Source organism: Maylandia zebra, linkage group LG12 (genome assembly GCF_041146795.1).
Source record: "Maylandia zebra isolate NMK-2024a linkage group LG12, Mzebra_GT3a, whole genome shotgun sequence".
Taxonomy (NCBI): domain Eukaryota; kingdom Metazoa; phylum Chordata; class Actinopteri; order Cichliformes; family Cichlidae; genus Maylandia; species Maylandia zebra.
The window spans coordinates 18797214-18819303 of record NC_135178.1 but is presented as its reverse complement, the minus strand read 5'-3'; the positions used below and the strand labels follow the sequence as shown (position 1 = coordinate 18819303).

Here is a 22090-nt window from a genome sequence, read left to right as displayed (position 1 = left end):
AAAGCAAAGTACATAAAAGTGTGGTTGGATGAGTTTGGTGTAGAACTTGGCTAGTAATGAGACTGTGAGCTAGGCTCTCTTGTCCAACATCAACTCTATATTATTGGCTATGAGTTTAGAATCATGGGTTATCCAAGCTCCGGTGGGTGCCCAGTCCTTTTGTCCACAGTGTATTTCTAAACCTAAAGTGATACGTAAGCTAGTACAACAACACAGAATGTGCTTAAAAAATCAAAAATCATAACCAGCGGTAACAATTCACAGGAGCACAGGCAGCAAGACAAACAATCCAGATGGGGAGCAGGCAGAAGGGGAAGTCTACAAACTGACCGAATGTCACAGACAAAAAAATCACACTAGGGGAAAAAAGACAGAACAATATTGAAAAGCTTGTCAAACAGGACAACCTCACAGTAAAGTTGAAGTTGGGGCCCTGGGGTGAATGAGTGACTGACTGGACACAAGGATGTAATAACCAGATAGACAAAAGGTGCAGAAGAAAACAGAGGTAAGACTAACCAAGGTGAGGGCGAACAACTTATACTGAATGAAAACAACAATTCACATCCTGACACAGGCTTGCTGACTGTGGTGAAGCAATTTTTCAGTTTCTTTAGTAATGGCTGTCACATCTGACAGTCAGTGAACAACGATGGTCAATGACAATGTCCGTTAGCCAAACCCTCTTTTTAACATCACTGACAACCTCAATTCTTTAAGATATAAAGACAAATTACTGTGCTGATTTCCAGCTCCACTGGAGTAGCTTTGAGTGATTACCAACTGCCACTCAGTTCATCCTGCCTAAAACAACTCCTCTCCCTTTGAGCTCCCTATCTGTATTTTTAATTGGCTGCCCCTCTCCTGACAGTGCTTGTGAGCACTGTTGCTATGAAGGTGAGGAAAACAAAGTGTTAAGCCACTAAAACAGGATTTCTCTTTTTGTAATAGAAAATTGCAAATTTTCATATTCCTACAGTGCACACATGTATAAGCCATCTCACCCAGAATATAAGAATTGACAGCACAAACCGAGTAAGGCCATGGCCATAAAATTATTAGTGCATTGAGGCTCTTTGGCTCATTGAGATACTAGACATCCCGAGGCTTTGAGCATATATATTCCCCATTAACTGACAAATTTAGCTTTGCATAGTCGCATTTAGCACATCTTGGATTTTTTAAATATATCTAACTAAAAAGTGTTCAGAAATGAAAAAGTAATTTCTTCCTCTTTGCTGAATAAGCTGATTCAAGGTCAAAATGTATCTCTTATTTGCTGCTTTCAAAGAATTCAGCAGCATTGTATTACCCAACTTTTTATCTCACTGCAGATATTAAAACTATATTTGAACCATTTCTGTCGCTATCTAAAATTTGGTCGGCCTTCTTTTTCAAATGTCAGGTCCATTCTGCTGTCCTACACGACAACAATTTCTTGGTGCAAGTCCAATTTTCCTTGTGGTAGTGGCACAGCATCCTATATCCCATGTACCCTCCCTGTACGCTGGTGGTGTTATTACTATTGTCATTACCCCACTTGGCTCCTTTAATGCAAATACACATTTCTTATTTTCTTTGCTTTTTGTTTTAAGATTAATCATGGATTATTATCATCATCATCATCATCATATGCCAAACTATTATTTTAATGGAAACATGACTGTTTCTGGCAAATTTCTCAGTTATTAGTTATTGTGATATTTGAAAAATAAAACATGCCAAGAAAAATTTTAGATGATTACCAAACTCATCTGGGAATCATGCCTGTTCTAAATGTTGCGCCACTCTCTAAGGAAAACAATTGGTAGAAGAAGCAGAATTAATGAACTGAGGACCTTGGATATAATACTGTTATAACAGTGATTTTTTTAACTTACTGATTTTCTTACTTAATTATTCTTTGTTTGTTTTTTACATTGTCAAATAGAAAAAAGTCCAGTGAATGACCAACATCTACCTGGGTGAAATGAAAGCATTTATAAAACAGTGAAAGGCACTTCCAGCTTTGTGAATAAGTGCTTTCAGCAGAGAGAAATTTGACACTAATATTTTTGACTTATTTGAATTTTGACCCTTTTCTGACATAATTATGTCTCTAACACAACCATGATTGCTTTACTAAAAAAAACATTACCACTGTCATTTATTCATTTAACATCATCAAAAAGAAATACATCACGATATCACCATGTTATGGTTTAAATGCTCCACATTCTCATGACCATGAATGTAATATCTTTTATGTGTCACACTGAATGAACTCCACCTGCAGGAAAATAACACTGACACTGATTTGGCCCACACTGACCATCCTGAAATAATGCAGCTCTAGTCAAGCACAACATTTATCAGTGTTTTGTTTGGGCTGGCACTGGCAGCCAAAAGCCCTGGGTAGAATGGAGTCTGACTATTTTCACCATCTGGGATTTGGAATTGCATCTCTATTTATGCTTTGGCCAACCGCCAACATGGCCCATCTTTACTGCAGAGGCCAGGAGGCGCCAACGCAGCTCAACTGACTGATGGGGCCTCACACAATTAGGCCCTGGTAACAGCTCGTTCACTAACAACTCCTCTGCAGAAACGATAAACCAGGTGAATGCGTGCACAGCGCTGCAAACAAAGAAAATAGAAATGCCCAAACACCTTTGCAGCTTTACTCATCTCATTATTTTTCACCTGTTTCTTTTCATAACATCCACAGATCACATTTCCAAGGCTGTTTTTTTTCGTAGTTTTGTTTCCTTCTTCACATTTTCTCATTTAATCTCAATGCACTAAGTTAAGAAAATACAGGCCCTGACAAACCCATCCTGAGCTTTCAAAGCAGTGAAATGCTCTATCAGTACTGTTAAAGGAGATGTAACCAACTGTAGGTCACCAGCAGATCTTCCGGGCTTCAGTTACCCTGGTAACCCTCTGATGTATTTACCACCTTGTCTTATATCAATCAGCAGCATCCTTTCCACTCATTGGTAGTCGCTTCAGTTATTCATCTGCACGTTGAGAAAAGTTTAACTCGGGACCTGCCAGCTTCACATCGCCAGCAGGTATTTCCCCTGTTGTCACATGAAGTTGAAGAACGTCACTGTGCATCGCGTCTTGTGTGGATGCCCCTGATGGTCGGCAGATTTTGTAGATTCTTCAGCTTTTTATGTATTTACTATGTTTTGTTAAGTTGTAACTTCAGTTTTATTTAATGCACAGTTTGTTTTTGTACTGTCTGTACTGATTCAAATACCAATTTTTTATTTTTTTTTTTACTTTGTGAGTAATGCTTGTAAAAAGTGACATAAAGAACTGCCAAAGTGACAGGAAACACTAGAAGGTTATGTTTCTCTTACAGCACTGCACTTCAGGCCACTAGTCTGACCATTTTACAAAGCTTCACCTTCCTCAAGGCATTCTGTGCAGTTATATTTTGTTTTAACAGCAATGTTATGCTGTGCTGTAATTTTGCTGGCAAAGCACCAGCTTGCTAACAAGGACAGGTCATTTTACTCAAAATATATTTCTACAGGCATTTTAATTTCAAAGGATCTGCAGAAGTGATTGCTCACTGAAGACATGTGGGCGAGGTGAGGTATCACAATTATATGATTTCAGGCCATGGTGCTAAATATGTATAGTATAAAATGTCCATAAAACATAACAAGGATCAGGGGCCAAAAATATCTAGCGTCTAGCGCTATTCTATGTATTCAATAAACCTGAGGAAAAACATCTGTCAGTTTGATCTACCACGCAGGCAACTCCACCTTAAAGGCTAAGTAAAATACTGGTGTCAGAGGCACAGAAAAAGCGCTCCTAAACACCTTGATTCTAGCTTGTTTCCCCAGCTTGTTATCCAAACTGCCCTCTGACAGAGGCGAGATAGGGTCAGCTCCTCCAGGAATGAAGAGACAGAGACAGCAGGATACCCAAGGAAATAGACATTTGAAGTACAAGGCTCATCTTTGGCCGGGTTTCCCTCTTTGTGAAATCATGCCGACACACACCCACAACACACACACACAAAGTATAGACTCAATAAAAGCCAACCAGAAAAGTATATACATTTTTTGTGCTTGTTTTTTGTTGGCTCTTATTAGAGTATAGTTTACAAAACTGCAAAGTGTGTTACATGTGTTCCACTTTATGACTTGACCTGTCTACGATCTGCCTGTCTGTCTAATACTTATTGAGGATTCAGTCCACTAACAATGAAAAGTCCCCAAAGAATCACTCACTTATACTATAAGGAGAAAAAGACAATAAAATAAAATCAAGTCATACAAACAAAAGGCTTTGGCAGTCAAAACATAGTCAATACATATTGATTTCTGGGCGCAGGTATACAAGAAATTCATTCAACCAGTTTCTGAGAATCACTGCTCTTGTGTAGCAAAACTATCTTCCCACTCACCTACATGTTCTTTACAAACAGAGGACCCTTGAGGGAAACCAAAGGGAGACACAAATGGTATTAACCTTCAACAAAGTAACGTTATAAAACTGAGACTTAAATTAGATGCAACGTCAGGAGTTACCCAAAGAATGGTGAAAATAGCTTCTACTACAAAAGCATTAATGTGTATGTAAAGACGGTTGCATCACATAAAACGATGCCCTACTCATGTTCAATGTCCTGCAAAATACAAATGAAGGGGAGTAGTTTTGTCACTATCACTGGTGTTACTGTTATTACGGCGATGAAGACACAGATGGGTTTTGGTTTTACACACATGTAATGAACTGTGCAGCTCCCACAGACTATCTATAGACTAGATTAACTGGAAAAACCCATACAGGGAGTGATTCCTTTAGAGAGCCCACGGTTAGCTCAGACATCGACTCATTTCATTTTCATTTCACAGAGTAAAGACCTTTTTCTTTTCTAAATGTCTCAATCTTTTCAACCAAACCCTGTGCGTAGGGCTTGGAAGCAAATCTGTCGTACGTAACAACCACCAATTGCTCAATCATGGTGCACCATTGTGGAATATTACTGTTGAGTTACAATACTCACACTGTAGCCCAAAAACAGTAATGGAAGAGAATGTGTGTATTTATTTATTGTAAAAGCTGGAATAGCACCAATACAAAATGACAGAAAAATGTAAACTCACAAATGCTGTTGTAAAGGTAGAGGTTGAAAAACTGAAACATTGAAACAAATGTACACATGTAAATTCTTATTAACCTATGAATCCTCTCAGTTATTATTCCTACAGCTTTTTTCCAAATTGTTATTTGGAACCAGAAAGCAAATAAAAACTGTCAGTAACACACACACTACTCAAACTGGGTGAGTTTCCACCAACTCTGGATTTGACCGAAGCCTCCTCACATGCCAAGTGTAACTTCATAAAGCAGGAGACGAATGCCTTATCTGAACAGTGGAAATAATCACACATCTGTCAAGTAAGCTAGTGTTGGTTATATTACAAAAATGACACACATCTGCTTCTAGTACGCCATTTACACAGAAACCCCATGAGTGGCTTATTCACCAGGAGCCCGTCAGCCACTCTGAAGAAGCCACTGTCACACTCAGCAAGTCCAAGACAGCTAGTCTGCTACAGGCAACACACACACAAACACACACACTCTCATGGTTCCATCATTTCAGGACATTACACTAACTTACAGTCATATTCTGGAGACTTAGCCTATCCATAAGCAGTTCCCTGATGCTAACAATAACCTAAAAATAAAACTACCCAAGCCTTAAACCAAGTCCTTATAACCCCATGCAATGAGTTTGATTCTAGGTATTTGCCTTTTAAACTCTAAAAGTAAAGCTGATGCCACAATGGGATTATGTAAAACACATTTATGCCGCTAAACACACGCACTACTTGTGTATGGCATGCTAACATAAAAAATGTATTTTATTCTTTGGTTTATTTTTCCTTTACTGATTGCTTCCCTCCCTCAAGAACAATATAGTGGACACAGGTAGGACGATACAGACATTCTCTTTTGCTTTCAAATTTCATACAATCTACCATTTTAGATGTTCATCTGTATTTATTCACACAGAAGAAAAAGAACATAGAAGACATCACAATGTTGGGTTTACTGACACCAGTTATTGGAGTCTGTAAAGAGGAATTCTACTGTTTGATGCTTAAAGGAAAAAAAAGACCAAATGTGCAGTAAGCCGAAACAAAACGACTGCTGGCCCACAGGCAGAGCAATCTTTTTATTTTGATCTACAGGCACGCTCTTTGCTGATCATCGGCGTCTGTCGGTTTGGCTCTGTGCTTGTGGTCACTTCTTTGAATGTCTGCTGGACATACAGACCCTTCCCCCAGGATCCTCTACACTCATCTCAGCCTGTAAACGCAGCTTTCCAGCCACAGACTGTGAGCAGTGGGTGGGCTGTGAGACTGAATGTAATGTTGAGACGGTGTCAGGAAATGGCAGCGTTTCCCACACAGCTCTGTATCGCAGCAATCTAGGAGAAGCTCGAAGCTGGAGGTGTTCACAGTGGTTCTGAGGCCACTTTGTAGTGGTAGGACACATTGTTTTTGAGATCTTTGATACAATGATGAATTTGGGAAGACAGAAAAACTTAACTTTATTGGCATATTGACAAGCAGACTGGAATAAAGCGTCACAAATGTCTTGCCTTCGTCCTTTGAACACATATACAAGTTTTAGTGAGAAAAACAAAGTGGTGCTACAAGTTAGTCATGCTAATTTATTCATATAAAAATAACTGCAGTGCAGATTAGCATAATTTCAGTGAAATTTCAAGCATGTTGTAACACTGAGGCTGTTAAGACGAAACCAATTTATAGCTACAAGTACAGACCTCAGGCACTGTGACTAAATTCATGCCTCTGTTTATTTTGAAAACAGATGAACTTTCTATGGACAAAGTACTTTTTCAACAAACTTTTTCACTGACTTAAGTTGCACTTAAATCTATCATAATCCATTTAACTAAGCCTGCCCTGAAAACACTTATTTTTTTAGACTTGAAGTGCAAATCTGCCCTTAAACATAATTCAGCTATACTGCTTATATGATCTAAGACAGTAAGTGGATTTCTGCATGCGACCGACTTTCCCCTGGAGCGATAAACAAAATAGCAACTGTACTTTGTGAAGCTGATTTTGTGGACGCAGAGACAATTTTGAGCATCATTTGCTGGAAATATGGGCCTATTTGCTGGTTAGAAGTGTTTCTATTTGATTAAATAAAATCCACTGTGGACAAAAAACATATGCACAGTCCACGTGTTCGACACTCGTACCTCTCCCGGGAGTCCCAGCAGTGACGGCGTTAACATTATTGATGAGGTGTAAAGCCCAAGCATATGTAGATCTATTAATGATGTGATGCTTGCTCGAAACTTGAATAAAAGTTTCCTTTTATTTGAATAAAACATGTGTGTGAGCATCTAGCAACTTTGACATGCAGAGTTAAAGAGGCAGGGATCAAACCGCTAACCTCCTGATTATTAGACAGCCTGTTCTACCTCCTGAGCCACAGCTGGCTGATCCTTTTTATTCTAATATCTCTTAAAAAACATTATGCTGGTTGTTTAATCCTGAGTGTGATGCTCAGGTTGTGTTTATCATTTAAACACAGCCACAAAAGGCTAAGAAAGTCTTCGTGTGTCATTCTGATGTTTGCTGAAGTCACTTTAATAGTGCAGCCTCACAATTTGAAGGAGATAACAGCTGCTTCAATCTTGGCGAGAGCCCACCAGACCTGCTCTGCCTCACTTTACTGTACTCTCTCAGTGCTCTCTGCAGGAGGCTTTCTATTTTCCCCTCTCTGCCATCACAAAATGCTGTAGATGTGCAGTTACAGGCTCACCTCCCGCGATGCCAAGGCAGGTAACTGGAGTGCTGCTAAGGTGAAGGGGTGCTGTGCTGTAGCTGACAAGCACAAGCTGTTGTTGTAGTCAAATAACCACTGTCATTTACTCATTCATGCTGCCTCGGGTTTTAGTGCTGTTATCTTAGGCAGTAAATTGAGCACAAAAAAACAGACAAGGGTGAAAAAGTCACATCTTCGTTTTTCTTTTTGGAAAATCAAACTGGAAAGGTGGAGACCCTGAGGACAGACACACAAGAATCACACAACAAACAAATAAGTAATGATCTCCGGATGCCTCCTCACTCGCTCCGAAATACACTAATCAGGTCAATAAATGGGCTACGAGACATACCATGCAGAGGGAGTTATGGAGTCTCTTTTTTTCTTCATGTGCTGATGAAAGTCAGTCTTCGTTCAGCCCCATGGTGAACTAACTAACAGTAATGGTTCCCTGCGGCTTTACATCAGGCCACAGCCATAAACAGTGGCTGATTATTTTGTGGCAAGAGGTTTGCGAGGTGGCGGGTCTAGGATTATAGGAATACGATACATGAACAAATAAAGGGGTTGAATAAAAATAACTAAAGCTTTTCACAATTTTTTCCACCAATCAATCTGGATCTGTTGGTGTCTTATAGAAAGAAAGGAAAGAAAGCCAAAGAAACATATTGATCCACGAGCACGAGGTGGCAACTATTGAAAGGACCTGCAGGCTATGAAAGATTGGAGGAAGATCGAATGAGAAAGAGAGCACTTACCATCTAAGAGACAGTTTAGCCCAATTACTCTGTTAATTCTTTTATCTTTCTTTTTTAAACAGGGTCTTTATTCAGTACATTTCTGCTTGAAAAGCACTTTATCTACTGCCTTTAACTTTGGATTTTTCAAAAGCAGGCATCACTGCATCACATCAAATGATTGTTTTAGTAAACTAAAGATAAAACATGTATGTTACGCATGACTTTCTCACAACTTTCTTAGAGCAGGAATAAAAATGCCTACAGTTTATACAACATTTGTCCTTGACGGACTGAGAACGTGTGCTCTAAAAATGATCTGCAACCTCACGACGTCTGAGGCAATCAGTCCCAATCTTCACACTGTGACAGCTCATTACGGCGCTTGGCTACTTGCCCAATAAGGCTGCATTTGTTCTCCTGTCACCACAGGGACATGACACCACACTATCTGAAAGATGAATGACTTTGTGATGATAATGACTATAATAATAAAAGCAATGACACTAACCAAAGGAAAGCCACGGCTTTCAGACGAGATTGAGACAGACTAAGAATTGCTTTAAAACCCAACTTAATGCAATCACAATAAAATTCACCTCATCTTTGACAGGCCAGAGACAAAATACTCTATCTTTTACTTTCATATGACGTGGCTGAGTGAAATCAAGCTTGTCAAACTTTGTGTTAACTGTACAGTTAGTGTGCCAGCACGCTGTCATCACCTTCAGCAGTGATACTTGAACATCTGACCTGAATGTGAAAATCTCATCACCTCAGGAAGAGTCGAAAACATCTAAGTTCTAAAAATAAGAAATGTAATTTAAAATAAAAAAGCAAATTTGTCTGAAAAACTTGGAGTTGCCTCTGTGCAACTATTTCTTTTCCATTTTTGGTCATAATAAATAAAACATTACTTTATTTTAGTCATTAGAAGTCCACAAAGGAGGCTTATCTAGGATATGCTCATTGGCTGCAGACTTGTGACTTAGAACCAATGAGTGCGCAGATTGACCCCTCATCCTCGCATCCAGTTTCAAAACGCCAACGACTGTGAAAATGCTTTTCTCAAGGCTTCAAAATGGGACAAACCAAATGTCACAAGTGATAAAAGCTGTCACTGCTAACATTTAGCATGTAGAAATAGTTTCCAAAGAGCACCCACTCTTTACGCTACCTGCACTGCAATGTTTCTGCCACAAAAACTGTTGAGCCCAGTGGCTGCGAGAAGAAGTGTGGGGGGCATAACACTGAATACTGCAACATAATCACCTCGTTATGAAGCCGTGTGGCACAAACAGAATAACCGCACAAAGAGAAAAGCTACAACGGCAAGAAAGCACTAAAAGGTTAACTACATTTTCATACAATAATGGATGACTTAGCCTACCATAATTAATTTCCTTTTTTTAATATGTAATCAACAGGAGCAGCAGACTAATACGATATGTCAGCTTAACAGTAGCTTTAAATTAAAACTTCTGCTAAACTATTAAAATATCCCCTGTGCTTAGGCAAAGGTAATACAATCAATTTATTTTATTATCGCTTTATAGCTATCTACCAAACTAGTGACTAGGGGATCTCCCATCTGTTCATCTTTCCTTAACTGCTAGTTCAATTTATAGTCAAGACTCTGGCTACAACCTAGATGGGTCACCGGTCGATCAGAGGGTCAACACAGAGACACAGACAAACGTTTAGTCTCATATCCACACCTAACAATTAATCGAGCATGTCTTTGAACTAGTTGAGGGCAAACCTAACTCAACATAATAAGTCACCGGTTAACCAGGAGGTTTGGAATCAATAACCTTTTTTCTCTTAACCAGTGAACTAACCCAGTATCAAATACTGCATTTTTCCCCTTCACTACATTAACTGTGAATAACTCAAACTTTCTGATAAAACTGTCCACCAGTAATGAAATGTTTCATACATTTTCCAAATTGTGAAGGTGCACAATATACCTTTCAGCTTATCGTGCATTAAAGCCAGTATCTTACCATTATTAAGCCAGCTAAACTGTCATTATACGTGTCGCTTTATAATTTAATTGCAGGAATTACCCAGAAACAGATTTGCTTATTAATGTCTCCCTCCTGTCTCTCTCACGACTCTCTGCCATTCAGACGATGTCCATGAGTAAAATTGGCAGACTTTAATGTGTATTCAGACTGTATCGAATCAGTTTCCCACCACCCCAGGGCATAATAGGAAACAATAACTGAATTATGACATGAATGATAGCCAATTGCTCACAGTTCAGGCTGGAGACAAACTCGATGACATAACATTGATCTACTGACTCCTTCTATTTCCTTTTCTGTTTTATGCCTGACACTGACCAGTGCAGCATAAAAACTATTTCTTTTATGAGTTAAAAAACCCCACATTTCTGTCTTTTTTAACCTTGGCGCACATTTTTTGTTAGGCGTTGGTTAACATCTCACCATGCTCTCTCGCTCTCTCTCTCTCTCTCTACAAATCCTCTCTCTTACAAACTAAGAAGGAGCCATCACGCCACACGGTTTGCACCATGATACATTAAAGCCATTACTTACAAGCACACCGGCAGTGAAGGACAACTGTGTTATGCAGGCTAATACAATGCTCAGCCAAGCACACGCAGAGGCAGGAAAGCCACAGAACTTGGCCTATATATCATACTGCGGGATTTAGCAAGATTTTGGCACACACAGAGAAAGCTATATGCTACGTCTAAATCACGGGAGTCAGTCGAAAAGTGAAAATGTAAAGGTCTGCATTAATTGTCTGCTGATACAATTATTATGTCCATCAATTTATTTTCTTTTGCTTATACAATTTAGGGTCACAATTGTGCTGGTGCTAATCCCAGCTGCTATAGGACAATAGTTGGGGTACATGGTAGACAGGCTGTCAACCTACTGACGGCTAACAGAGAGACAGAAAGACATTCACAGATACAGCAAGTTTAGAATCATCAATCAGCCTAACGCACATTTAGTTGTACTAATTCGTTTGTACCCCTCAGGTATAAAAAGCCGATGGGGTATTGTCACCCTGCCTGAGGGGCAGGTGGGCGCGCACTGTGGACACTGAAATGGGATAACTCGAGAATGAAGTGAGTGAAAGAGTTTCAAATTGACACAACTGTGCATCTACAAAAACATCTCAAATGTGGGAAAATCTCAGTGACCTCAGACTCAGGGACAAGAGGTAAGGTTTTCTGAAAATCTTGTGAGTGCGATAACGCAAGAAGGACGTCACTTGGGATTTTTTAAAAATTGATACGATTGGTGCATCTCCTAAAAATGTCAGACAAGTGTGAATCCTCACTCAGAGTGACTGAGTTCAAGGTCGGAGGTCAATGTTTCTGAAAATTACCTTTCTAACTAATACAATAGGCACATCTACTAGGAGGCTGAGGGGTAGCACCCGTGGCCACTAGTTTTATTGTTTGAAAGTATTTAGTTTTAGTTCTGTTTTTATTTAGTTTAACACAATTTATTTTTCTAGGTTTTTAGTTTATTCTTTGTGGGTTCTGTCCTCCAAGGTTAACTAGGAACAAACGTAAACAAAACATCCTAATGCTTCACAGAAGGGCCTTAGCTGGCCATTTGCTTTAAACTCAGGACCTTCTTGCTGTGAGGCAACGGTGCTAACCAACACACCACCATGCTACCTCACATTTGTTATGTATGACTTTTCATTTTCAAATAAATAGTCTAATTTGCTCAGCTTTAGCGGTCCTATTTAATAACAGACTATTTTTTGTAAGAGCAGCTACAAGTATTATTAACATTTTTGTTATTAAATTGACTGCAAAAACTGCTGAGACTACCAAGAATACTTAAAGCGAAACAGACTCATTCTTTCAGAACAGATATTGGATCTAAACAATAGCTGAATGAAGCTTTGAAACGTGAATTGATGCATGTTGCTGTTCAAAGAAAAATAATTATATATCTGACTTGCTCGGTCTCAATAATAGTTTAAGGCTCGATAGTGTTGGTCACACCCAAATGTGCTTGTACCCCATGATTGCAGTCATTAATTACCCTTGTCCCCATATTCCAGGTGCTAGTTTAAGAGTTCAAAAGGTCAGTTCCTAAGACAGCATAAATTGTGCATGGGATGAGAACAGTGTTCCCAGTCTAACATACTGTCGAGAGTTATCTCACAGGCAGCACAAACCCTCTGACACCAACCTTTATTAAGAGCATGCTCAACAAAAGGAAGCAAGCTCAGCGCTTCCTTTCTCTCCTGAACTCACTATCATTTTGCTGAACTCGTCCTTTCACCAGGAATTTACTTTTTGTCAGCTTTTCAACATCTGTTCACTGCTCAAGGTTATTATTTGACTCCTGTTAGAAAATCGTTATGATCAAACAGACCAATCATTCTTCCTGGTAATGCCATAAAAGAGACACAGAGGCCTTGCAAACCTTTTGACTTTATATTAAGTTCCGTAATCGTTCGAGACACTTTAAATAAGGGATAGGGAAGAGGCTGGTCCAACTTACTGTGTTGGCAGTGAACTCCGCTGAAACCTGGTAGACACTTGCACACATAACCAATGAAGGTATCACCCCTGTAGGTCTCACTGATCTCACACGTTCCTCTGTTGTGGCAAGGGTTTGGATGGCAAGGACCTGCACAGAAAAAAGAAGAATACAGACACCGATGATGGGGGTGGCTTTTAAAAAAATTTTTTTTAACTGTACACACAAGAGCAAATTGCAGCAGATAATATTCCACAATAATTTTGGTATATGATACAAAAGTGTACTTAGACATCATTATCCAGCCAGTAGTCTAATAAACTAAACAATGGGTGTCCCATTAAACACATCTACAGTTTTTAATAGCACACAATAACACACAAAGTTTTAATACATAAGGTATTCTGGGAGACATCGTGAGGTGGTGTTTAAGTAAAACTGCTTGACAGGAGAAACTGAGGATGAAAGGAGTGTCGGGAGAGTCTGTCTTTCAGTGACTGCTGCTGGTGTCTGTTGTCTAGAGGGCGGCCCAAGGCACCGTCTAGAAATCACTGAATGTGTCCCCTCCAGGAAGGCAACACTTCATTCTCACAGTGCTAAGCGAAAAGCACAGACTAGCTGCAAGGTAAAATGGAGCACCACCATCTATGCACTGAAATGTACCCACGGCGTCACCCACGCATACGTACACACACAGATCCTCACACAAATAAGTCGAGTTTTGACTAAGCAGTTACTTAAATTTGAAACAAGATTATTATTATTTTGAATTAATGAAAAGTGGCCATTGTTGTGAACAATTCACCAGTTTTAAGAGTTTCTGTTCATGCGTCCCCCAAAATGGAGAATCGTTATTAATACTGTACTGAATTTGTACTCCACAGAGCAAAATAATAGTCTCTGAAGAAGTGATTGCTCAAGTGATTGCCACTGTGAAAGTACTGCTGCTGTCCTGAATACTAGGGGCAGGCTAGCCAACCTCTGAGGGTTTGAACAATATAAGGTATAGTCTAAAGTTGTGAATGTGCAGCAGAATGGCCAGCACAAACGCACTGTCTTTAATAGTTATAAATATATTGGTGCAAAAAACATTTTAAAAAGGTCACATGATGTTCTTATTTTGCTCCAATGTACATTAAATTGTTAACTCCAATGACTGCAATGGCTTTTTTATTGAGATACTTGTTGCCCTTTGGTGTTCCAAAGTACTTTTGTGACACAAAAGCATTACCAAAAGACAGAAACATTGTTTGAATTTCAGAAAATTGTAGCAAATTTACTCTACTAATAAACTGAGGCAATCCTTTAAGTCACTTCATTTGTATTGGAACATACTGTTTTCTGCATAGTTTGCTTCAGTGGATGTTTTTATTGCTTTCAGTGCTGTGCAAATGACCTCCACCAATAAAATCTGTCCATTTGGTTGAAGTTACCCCATGTTGTGCACAGATAACCGCAGTTCAGCATTCCTACAGAAAATCAAACGCTTATGCTGTACCCTGTGTGAGGGTCAGTGCTGCTCAGAACACAAAAGGCTCCTATGAGCCAAACACTAATTTGCAAGGGAATTCATATTCATAGCCACAAATCACATGTATTCATGCTGTGTAAACAAAACCCCATTCATCATTACCATTGTTTTCTCATCAATATTTGGGTGCACAGAACACTGGGAAGCTTCGCCACTACAGAATTCATGCTTTGGGATTTAAGCAAACAATAGAATGAATTTCAATAAAACAAGCAAAAAAAAAAAAAAGAAAAAAAAGAAAACGCCTCAAAGTTACGCCGGTAATGATTAATAACTCTGTTGGAGCATGATTCTTTCCATGTTTGTTGCTGTTTTTTCTTTCTTCTTTTTGTTTTTGTTCTCGTTATGGTACCTCTTTGCAACCCATAATGATAACTAAGGTTATGAATAAAAATTATTATAACAAAACCTGCTGTGTATGATATAGCAATGAATTAATTAACTGCCAATGCCCACAAAACTGTGACATTCAAAATCTTTCATGAACTAGCCTGCAGAATGAGGCAAAATGTTAATGATGACGCCTAGATGCAAGCTTGTAGGTTTCATAACTCAAAAACCTGCCAATATCTGTCTAATCTTTTATACATTGAGTTGTACAACTGCACTGAGTCTGTCAAAACTTTGCAGATTGATGGGGCGTGTTCGTTGCTCACCTAGTGATGTGTGCGCACCGTGCACTTAGGCTGAATTCTTACAGTGGTCGCCCAGGCTTGCATCCACCCCAGACTCCTTGCTGCATGTCAACCCTCGTCACCCACGCCTACACCCAGGCATCTGGGTGCTAGCTAGGTACATGTCAATTGATCATTTATTGTAAAATGTAATGTTTAGATTAAATCTTATTATAAACCACAAAATCATTGTTTGCCTGTCCGCAAACTCCTCCTACAGGATCACAAGTACAGCAACCAAATACGGGAGACATCTTTAGCCAATGAAGGTTCTTATTCTATATCATGACATTGTCATGTTGCCAATCAACCAGCTACCAAAGGGCTTAAAGGACCCATGTTTAGCATTTGCGCAACTAAAGCAGCTTATAAAAGCATGATTTTGATTTAATTTATATCCAGAAAAATTCAAATGTAGTATATTATAATACGACCATGTTACCTGTGAACCAGTTAATTGATATTTATATAATGGAGCAGCAACTGAGCTTTGTAAGGGACCCATAAAAATGGGCTAATTTTAGTACAGTATTTATTTTTTTGAATCTATTTATCTTTCATGCTTTTTAATCTATAAACAAGAGCTACCACATTGCCAACAGCATGAACTGACTGCACAATCTGCATTTAGTAATGATATCTAACATGACTCTAAAGTTTCAAAAAGCCTGCTGAGAAAAGAACTAGCAAATCCGAATTCTTTTCATCAGCATGCCCTTGTAAGTTTCCTATCTTGTGATGCAATTTCTATTCCAGTCATTTTACAGTCATATCTTAGAGTTGACAGGGAAACTGTGCTTTGACAGGTCTCTTATTTCATTTTAAGCGATGGGAAACAAGAAGAAGTCTCAAGGGTGAGAATCTCATGCCCTCTTAAGTCAGTTTGACAAATTAGCAGCCATGAGCACAACATTTGACAACCTCAAGTAAAAAGCTGCAGCCTTAAATTGTTTACTATATCAACGGGGCAACCATTTCACACTAGCCCCAACCCATAAAAAGAATAGGAAAAAAAATGAAGTAAATAAACAAATAAATACAAAATCACTACCGACCCTATTATTGTTCTCTCACTGGAATTAGTAGGCCTCTAGGTGTGAATTTCAAATGAGGTAATCCTATCGAAGTCATACTATTTCAAATCCTGGACCTGTATTAGTAATAATCAGAGTGGTGGATAATCAGTTGAACAGAGGCTTGTATAATAGCTTTCACAGAGGACCTGCTCACTGTGAGAAAGGGGGTTGACAGGTTTCAGGGCTCTTTTGATGTAATGATCTGTAGTCGCACCATGCTGTACTGACAGCATCCCTAATGGCAAGTGCATAAAACAGAAAAAGTGGGGACAAAAGGAGGTAGTGAGAGAGAAAAGAGGGAGGGAATGGTTTCTCAGTTAGTGTGTTAGAGAGATACAAAGAGTGTTCAGTATGACATCTACATTTGATTTCATAATTTCTGTCAAAAAAAAAAGAAAAACAGGAAGAAAAAAAAAACGCCCCAGTGTGCCGGAAATTAAGCAAACTTTTGTATGGTATGAGTTCAAAATAAGCCAAAAACTGAGGAACTGCAGAACTGTTATGAGTCAGGATCAAATGCCAGATCACATTAGCACACATACAAAAATCTGACATCCACTTAGCATATAATATCAAAAACTGTTCATCTGAGAGAGAGCAAATTGTCTCGCCAGTGGAAAACACCACATGAAAATTGCAACAGCTACTTTCGTGCCCTCGGTGGGCTGAGGCTGACACAATTTTTCAGAAACTTACAAAAAACATGAACCAAAACAAAACCGCGTTCCGTTTCTAATTTCTTGGGAAAATAATAGTTACAAAAACATTTTTAAAAAAAGAAATAAGTTAGTTTATAGTCTCCAAACTTTTCAACTAAGAGGATGATGATTTTCATTAAGAAAGAAGTGTTTTTTAATGCTATAAACAAAAAAAGAAAGAAATCCCTTATTCACTCCAACAGCTGCCCATTTCTAGAAAGGATTAAGTACTGGGAGCCATGATGGAAGCAACAGAGAGGAAAAACCAAACACTACTTAGAGAAAAGAAGCAACTTTCCAAGGAAAGGCGAGGGAGTAAACATGGTGTGCCATTAAATTGTGTTTTCTTCACACAAACACACACCATGTACCATTTAAGTTGTGTGTTGCTGATTGCTGGAAAGTATTAGCTGCTAATGCTTCTACTACAGTGGCTTGCAAAAGTATTCGGCCCCCTTAAACTTTTCCACATTGTCACATCCACAAACAGCCACAAACATGAATCAATTTTATTGGAATTCCACGTGAAAGACCAATACAAAGTGGTGTACACGTGAGAAGTGGAACGAAAATCATACATGATTCCAAACATTTTTTACAAATAAATAACTGAAAAGTGGGGTGTGCTTAATTATTCAGCCCCCTTTGCTCTGAGTGCAGTCAGTTGCCCATAGACATTGCCTGATGAGTGCTAATGACTAAATAGAGTGCACCTGTGTGTAATCTAATGTACACACGGGTATTCACAGACGCGGACTATACCTTTCTTGGCTGCTGCCTCAAAGCACATTGTGCGCTGTCTATCTTGCGTGCTGCACAATATCGTTTATTATTTAGTATCTACTGATATCTACTGCTAGCTAGTTTATTGTGATGGTGCCGTTTTTTTTATTATGTTGCTCTTTGTTGTTTGCTTTCTCTTCTGTTTTTTTTCTCCATACAGGTGACCCAGGTGTTTTGTTTTTTTTGTTTGTTTGTTTTTTTCTTTCTCCCCCCCCTTCTCACCGTCTCTTCTCCCCTTTGGTTTTCTTTCTCTCCCTCTCTTTCTTTCATTCTTTCTCCCTGTCCTATCCCCCAGTCATGTCTGTCCCGTTTGTAGCAACTGAAAATAAAATAAATTCATAATTATAATAAAGGTCAATCAAATGGACCAATATGGCAAGGCCATGATGATCCACTTGGTAAAATAAATCCGCTTGGCATCTTTCTTGGCCTTAAGACAACAATTCTGATGGCTAAAGATCCAAACGGGACACAAAAAAAAAAAAAAGAAAAAAAAAGAAAGTAAAGCTTGTTCAGCAGCAGTGATGACATTCAAATAGGAGGAATTACACCTTAAGATGAATTTGTTATAATTGCATTACTCACTGTATTTTTAGCACAATAATAAATCTTTACAGATTAATAGTAACTATCCTAACACTGTGGGTAATGCAAGGAGGAAACACTGGGAGCTTTCTTGGGAATTTAAATGTTAGCTGCTGCCCTGCTGTACAAACCAAGACTTGCATAGTGATTGATGCAAGCCTGTGTTGTGTCCAGCATGGGCATTGTGATTTCCTTTCTGACTGCAAAGAGAGGCCAATCAATCAGCTGTGAAATCCTGACCAGTGGTTAAACACAGGAAAGCATCCTTTGTTTCCTTGCAGATCAATCACAGAGATTTGACATTTTCAGGCTTAAGGCTACGTATGTGCTCTGTCACAGTTGCTGTCACAAGCATTAGCTCACCCCCAAATGTATAAGAATTCAGGCATTTGGGAGACAGTATTTCATGCTTTGCACATACTCTGCTTAGCCTGAAAGAAGTGACACAGCTAATAATAATGGTAGCAGTCAATTTTTAGAAAGCACAGATGAGCTGCAAAGCTTGAGGTATTAATAGTCAGTTGAATTTATATGGACATGAATGAACCCAGCCCCTTCCTCATTATGTTTTTTTCTAGACTCAAAGAGAACAACATGTACAATCTGAATAATATATTAAAGCTTTTTCAAAGAAAATTAAATCCAAGATAAAGGAAAGATATCTTCTAGGAAGGGGTGACTGTGGCTCAGGTGGCAGAGCAGATCAGCTACTGATTGGAAGGTTGGTGGTTCAATTCCTGGCTCCCCCAGTCTGCATGCCAAATATCCTTGGGCAAGATACTAACCCCAAATTGCCTTCCGATGCGTTCATCGGAGTGTGAACGTGTGTGAATGTTTATTAGTTGCACTTGAGTCTAGAAGTGCTGGTATGAGTGGGGGTGAATGAGGCATGTTGTATGCAGTGCTTTGAGTACTCCAGGAGAGTAGATGTATAAGAATCAGTCCATTTACCATATCTTCCTACTGCTTGTTGGGTTACATGCATTGTTTAGGGTTATGAGCAGGTCGGGCAAAGTATTGTCTCCATGTGACATATTTCTGCTGATCCCAGGGAAAAAGTTACTGTGCAGCAACATGGGAGGAAATGCTTTTAATCTGGCACCACAAATATTAGTACGCAACTCCTGATGTTTTTGACAGCAACACCGAGCAGCCCTTACCCTGCTTAGATCAGCAACTGCTATTAAAAAAGTGAAATTTGGTAGACATTTAAATAACAAAACTGAAATGCCTGTGTGACTGTCAACTCTGAATTTCAGTTCCAATTTTGCCATCTTAAACAGTTCCCAGTTAACAATGACAAGCCAGGATTCAACCACACGGTTAGGCTTTCATAATATCTTTAAAGAAAACACACACACATGCACACACACGCACACATTTTACCTGCCTCAAGAGTATGAAATTTACATTTAAGCTCTTCAGCTCAGAAGCTGCACCCTGCTACTTTGCTGAGACATCTGATATGCCCTAATTGCGTCAAATGTATTTTAACCTAGCCTTTTTGTATGATGACTTTACTGGCTCATGGGCTCATGGTCACTGCATCCATCCTGCATTTCAACTGATGGAAGCTGGCACTGCACAAACAATATTACATCGAGGCTCTCAGCGTGAGCCGCCGGACGGTTGGGCTTTTAGTGAGTCTTTGGCCTTTTGTTCTCCCGTGCCCTTCCCACTCTGCCATTTCCGCCCATCAGGATTTGACAATGTCAGACAAATATACTTGAAGGTAAAAGTAGTAAGACTCGCGCAGCAACAAAAATGCTTTGGAATATGTCACTCAAAAGAAGAGGTCACATTGAAGACCACCATCCTTCTAGAAAGATCCAAAGAAAAGCGGAAATGAAGGCTGTCTTGTCAGAGACTAAATGCCATGAAAATGTCAGAGCCGTACCTTTTCTCGCAGGGGTCTCTTAAAAAAACATGAAACTTTCTAAAAACTCCAATGTTTATTAGCAAAATCTAAATTATATATGTTAAATAAAATTCCCAGTCTACCAATAACATTTCTGAAAATGTGACAAAGGCTGGCTCTAACTTGTTCACTGGAGAGCTAATATTCAACTTTCTACTTGGCAAATGTTAGTTTTACAATTAAATATGCTCAAATATGCTTCTTCGGTCTCAGTAGTATCCATGGTATTTTGACTGCACATACTGCAACCGCTGAGATTGTGCAATAAAGGTTTGGCGAACAGAATTCAGAAAATATATAGTTTTCTTGTTAAAGTTTAATTTAAGCAGCCCCTGCAATTAGTAATGGAAGTAAAAAGGCCTTAAAAGTTTAAATTCCTCCAACCGAGGCAGATCAAAGAACAGCCGTGTCCGTGTGGTTTTTTTGATGAAATTGGTTTTGCTCATAAAACACATCAGGTGCTTAATAAACGATACTTTTATAGAATAAACTCACTGCTTTAAAGGGAAGCCGTGTAGATAACTTGGCAGTATTCATACACTGCCAAATAACCATAATAACCAAACACAGCAAACAATATCCCCCTTTGTATGAATGGAGACAAAGTATGAAAGCTGTGTAGAGTAAGGATATGAAATGCTGTGAAATAGCAGCTGATTTGCTAAATTCTTCAAACTTGTCATGAGCACTTTGGCCTTCCTCATCACTCTGTCCTATTTTCTGTCTCGGTCCAGTTCCAGGTCAGTGGTCACAAGTCAAACCTAATTCAGTTCATTTTCTTACTCCATAATTATTTTTTCTTGCCGTGTTCTCGCTGCTCTGATCTGAAGTGAGTATAATACACGAAAAGTTGCTTTGAAATGCTTTAGGAAAAAAGGATTTACGATAGGTATTTGTGCAAAGAGCAAGATGCTGATGCCAAAAAGTAGTTTATACAGCAGGCAAACCTATTTTAGTAGCAAAAGTAGACAGCAGTCACTGCACTGGACTTACATATTCCCTTGAGACGCCTGTGTAGTTTGTCTATTGTGTCACATTCTTTGCATTGCTGCAGCAAAGTACTTTGATTCCTGTGGTATTATGTCTAATCTAAATAAATCATTCTTTTTTTAACCTACTTGATCTCCAACAAACCAGCAGGGATTAACATTAATGAAAGAAACATAGACAAAGACAATTACTGTAGATGTTGAGGATGCAACGAAAGAGGAATTATATATTCAGCTGCAGTACTTCCCGAGGATGTGAAGTGACATTTTAATTACATCACTGATGAAGATAAATCAGGTTCTTGTTTACTGTTGTCCTCTGTGGTCTTGCTTTTGTAATAAAACTCTTGTTACATTAGTTATTTCAATAATCAGAAGCAGTACTTTGGAATACCAAATATGCTACCTTAAAAATATGATTTTAACATCTATATGATAATTCAGAGATAAGTACTTTAGCATCTATTGGAGCCAGCAAAAAAAGAATACACTCAGTCCACTCCATAGGGAGTGAATACAATGTACATCAAGACTGATGCTAATGGCATGTATTTATGGATGCACTGCATTAACTCTAGAATAAGCATATTGGAATTGCTATGGATTAATGCTGCTTTTAAGTAAATGGATTGTAAAATCAGCACTCACACACAAGGAAAAAAAACACCCTGAGAAATATGATAAAGGCTCAGGTATCCACCATATTTCATTTCCACTGAAAAACAGTCATGCAAAAGCAATCAGTGGACCAAATTGGACTGTGAGCTCAATCTCAAAACTCTGTACTAGAC

The 22090-nt window shown here is 38.9% G+C and overlaps 1 protein-coding gene across 3 annotated transcripts in view; it reads right to left on the bottom strand.

The window, feature by feature from the left end:
* edil3a (EGF-like repeats and discoidin I-like domains 3a) overlaps positions 1-22090 on the bottom strand; it is a 126852-nt gene that overhangs the window by 71081 nt on the left and 33681 nt on the right. For all 3 annotated transcript variants that reach the window (XM_014414032.3, XM_014414033.3, XM_076890805.1), the window contains one exon: positions 13067-13195. In XM_014414032.3, the coding sequence (XP_014269518.1) occupies positions 13067-13195 (129 nt within the window). The remainder of the gene's footprint in view (positions 1-13066; positions 13196-22090) is intronic.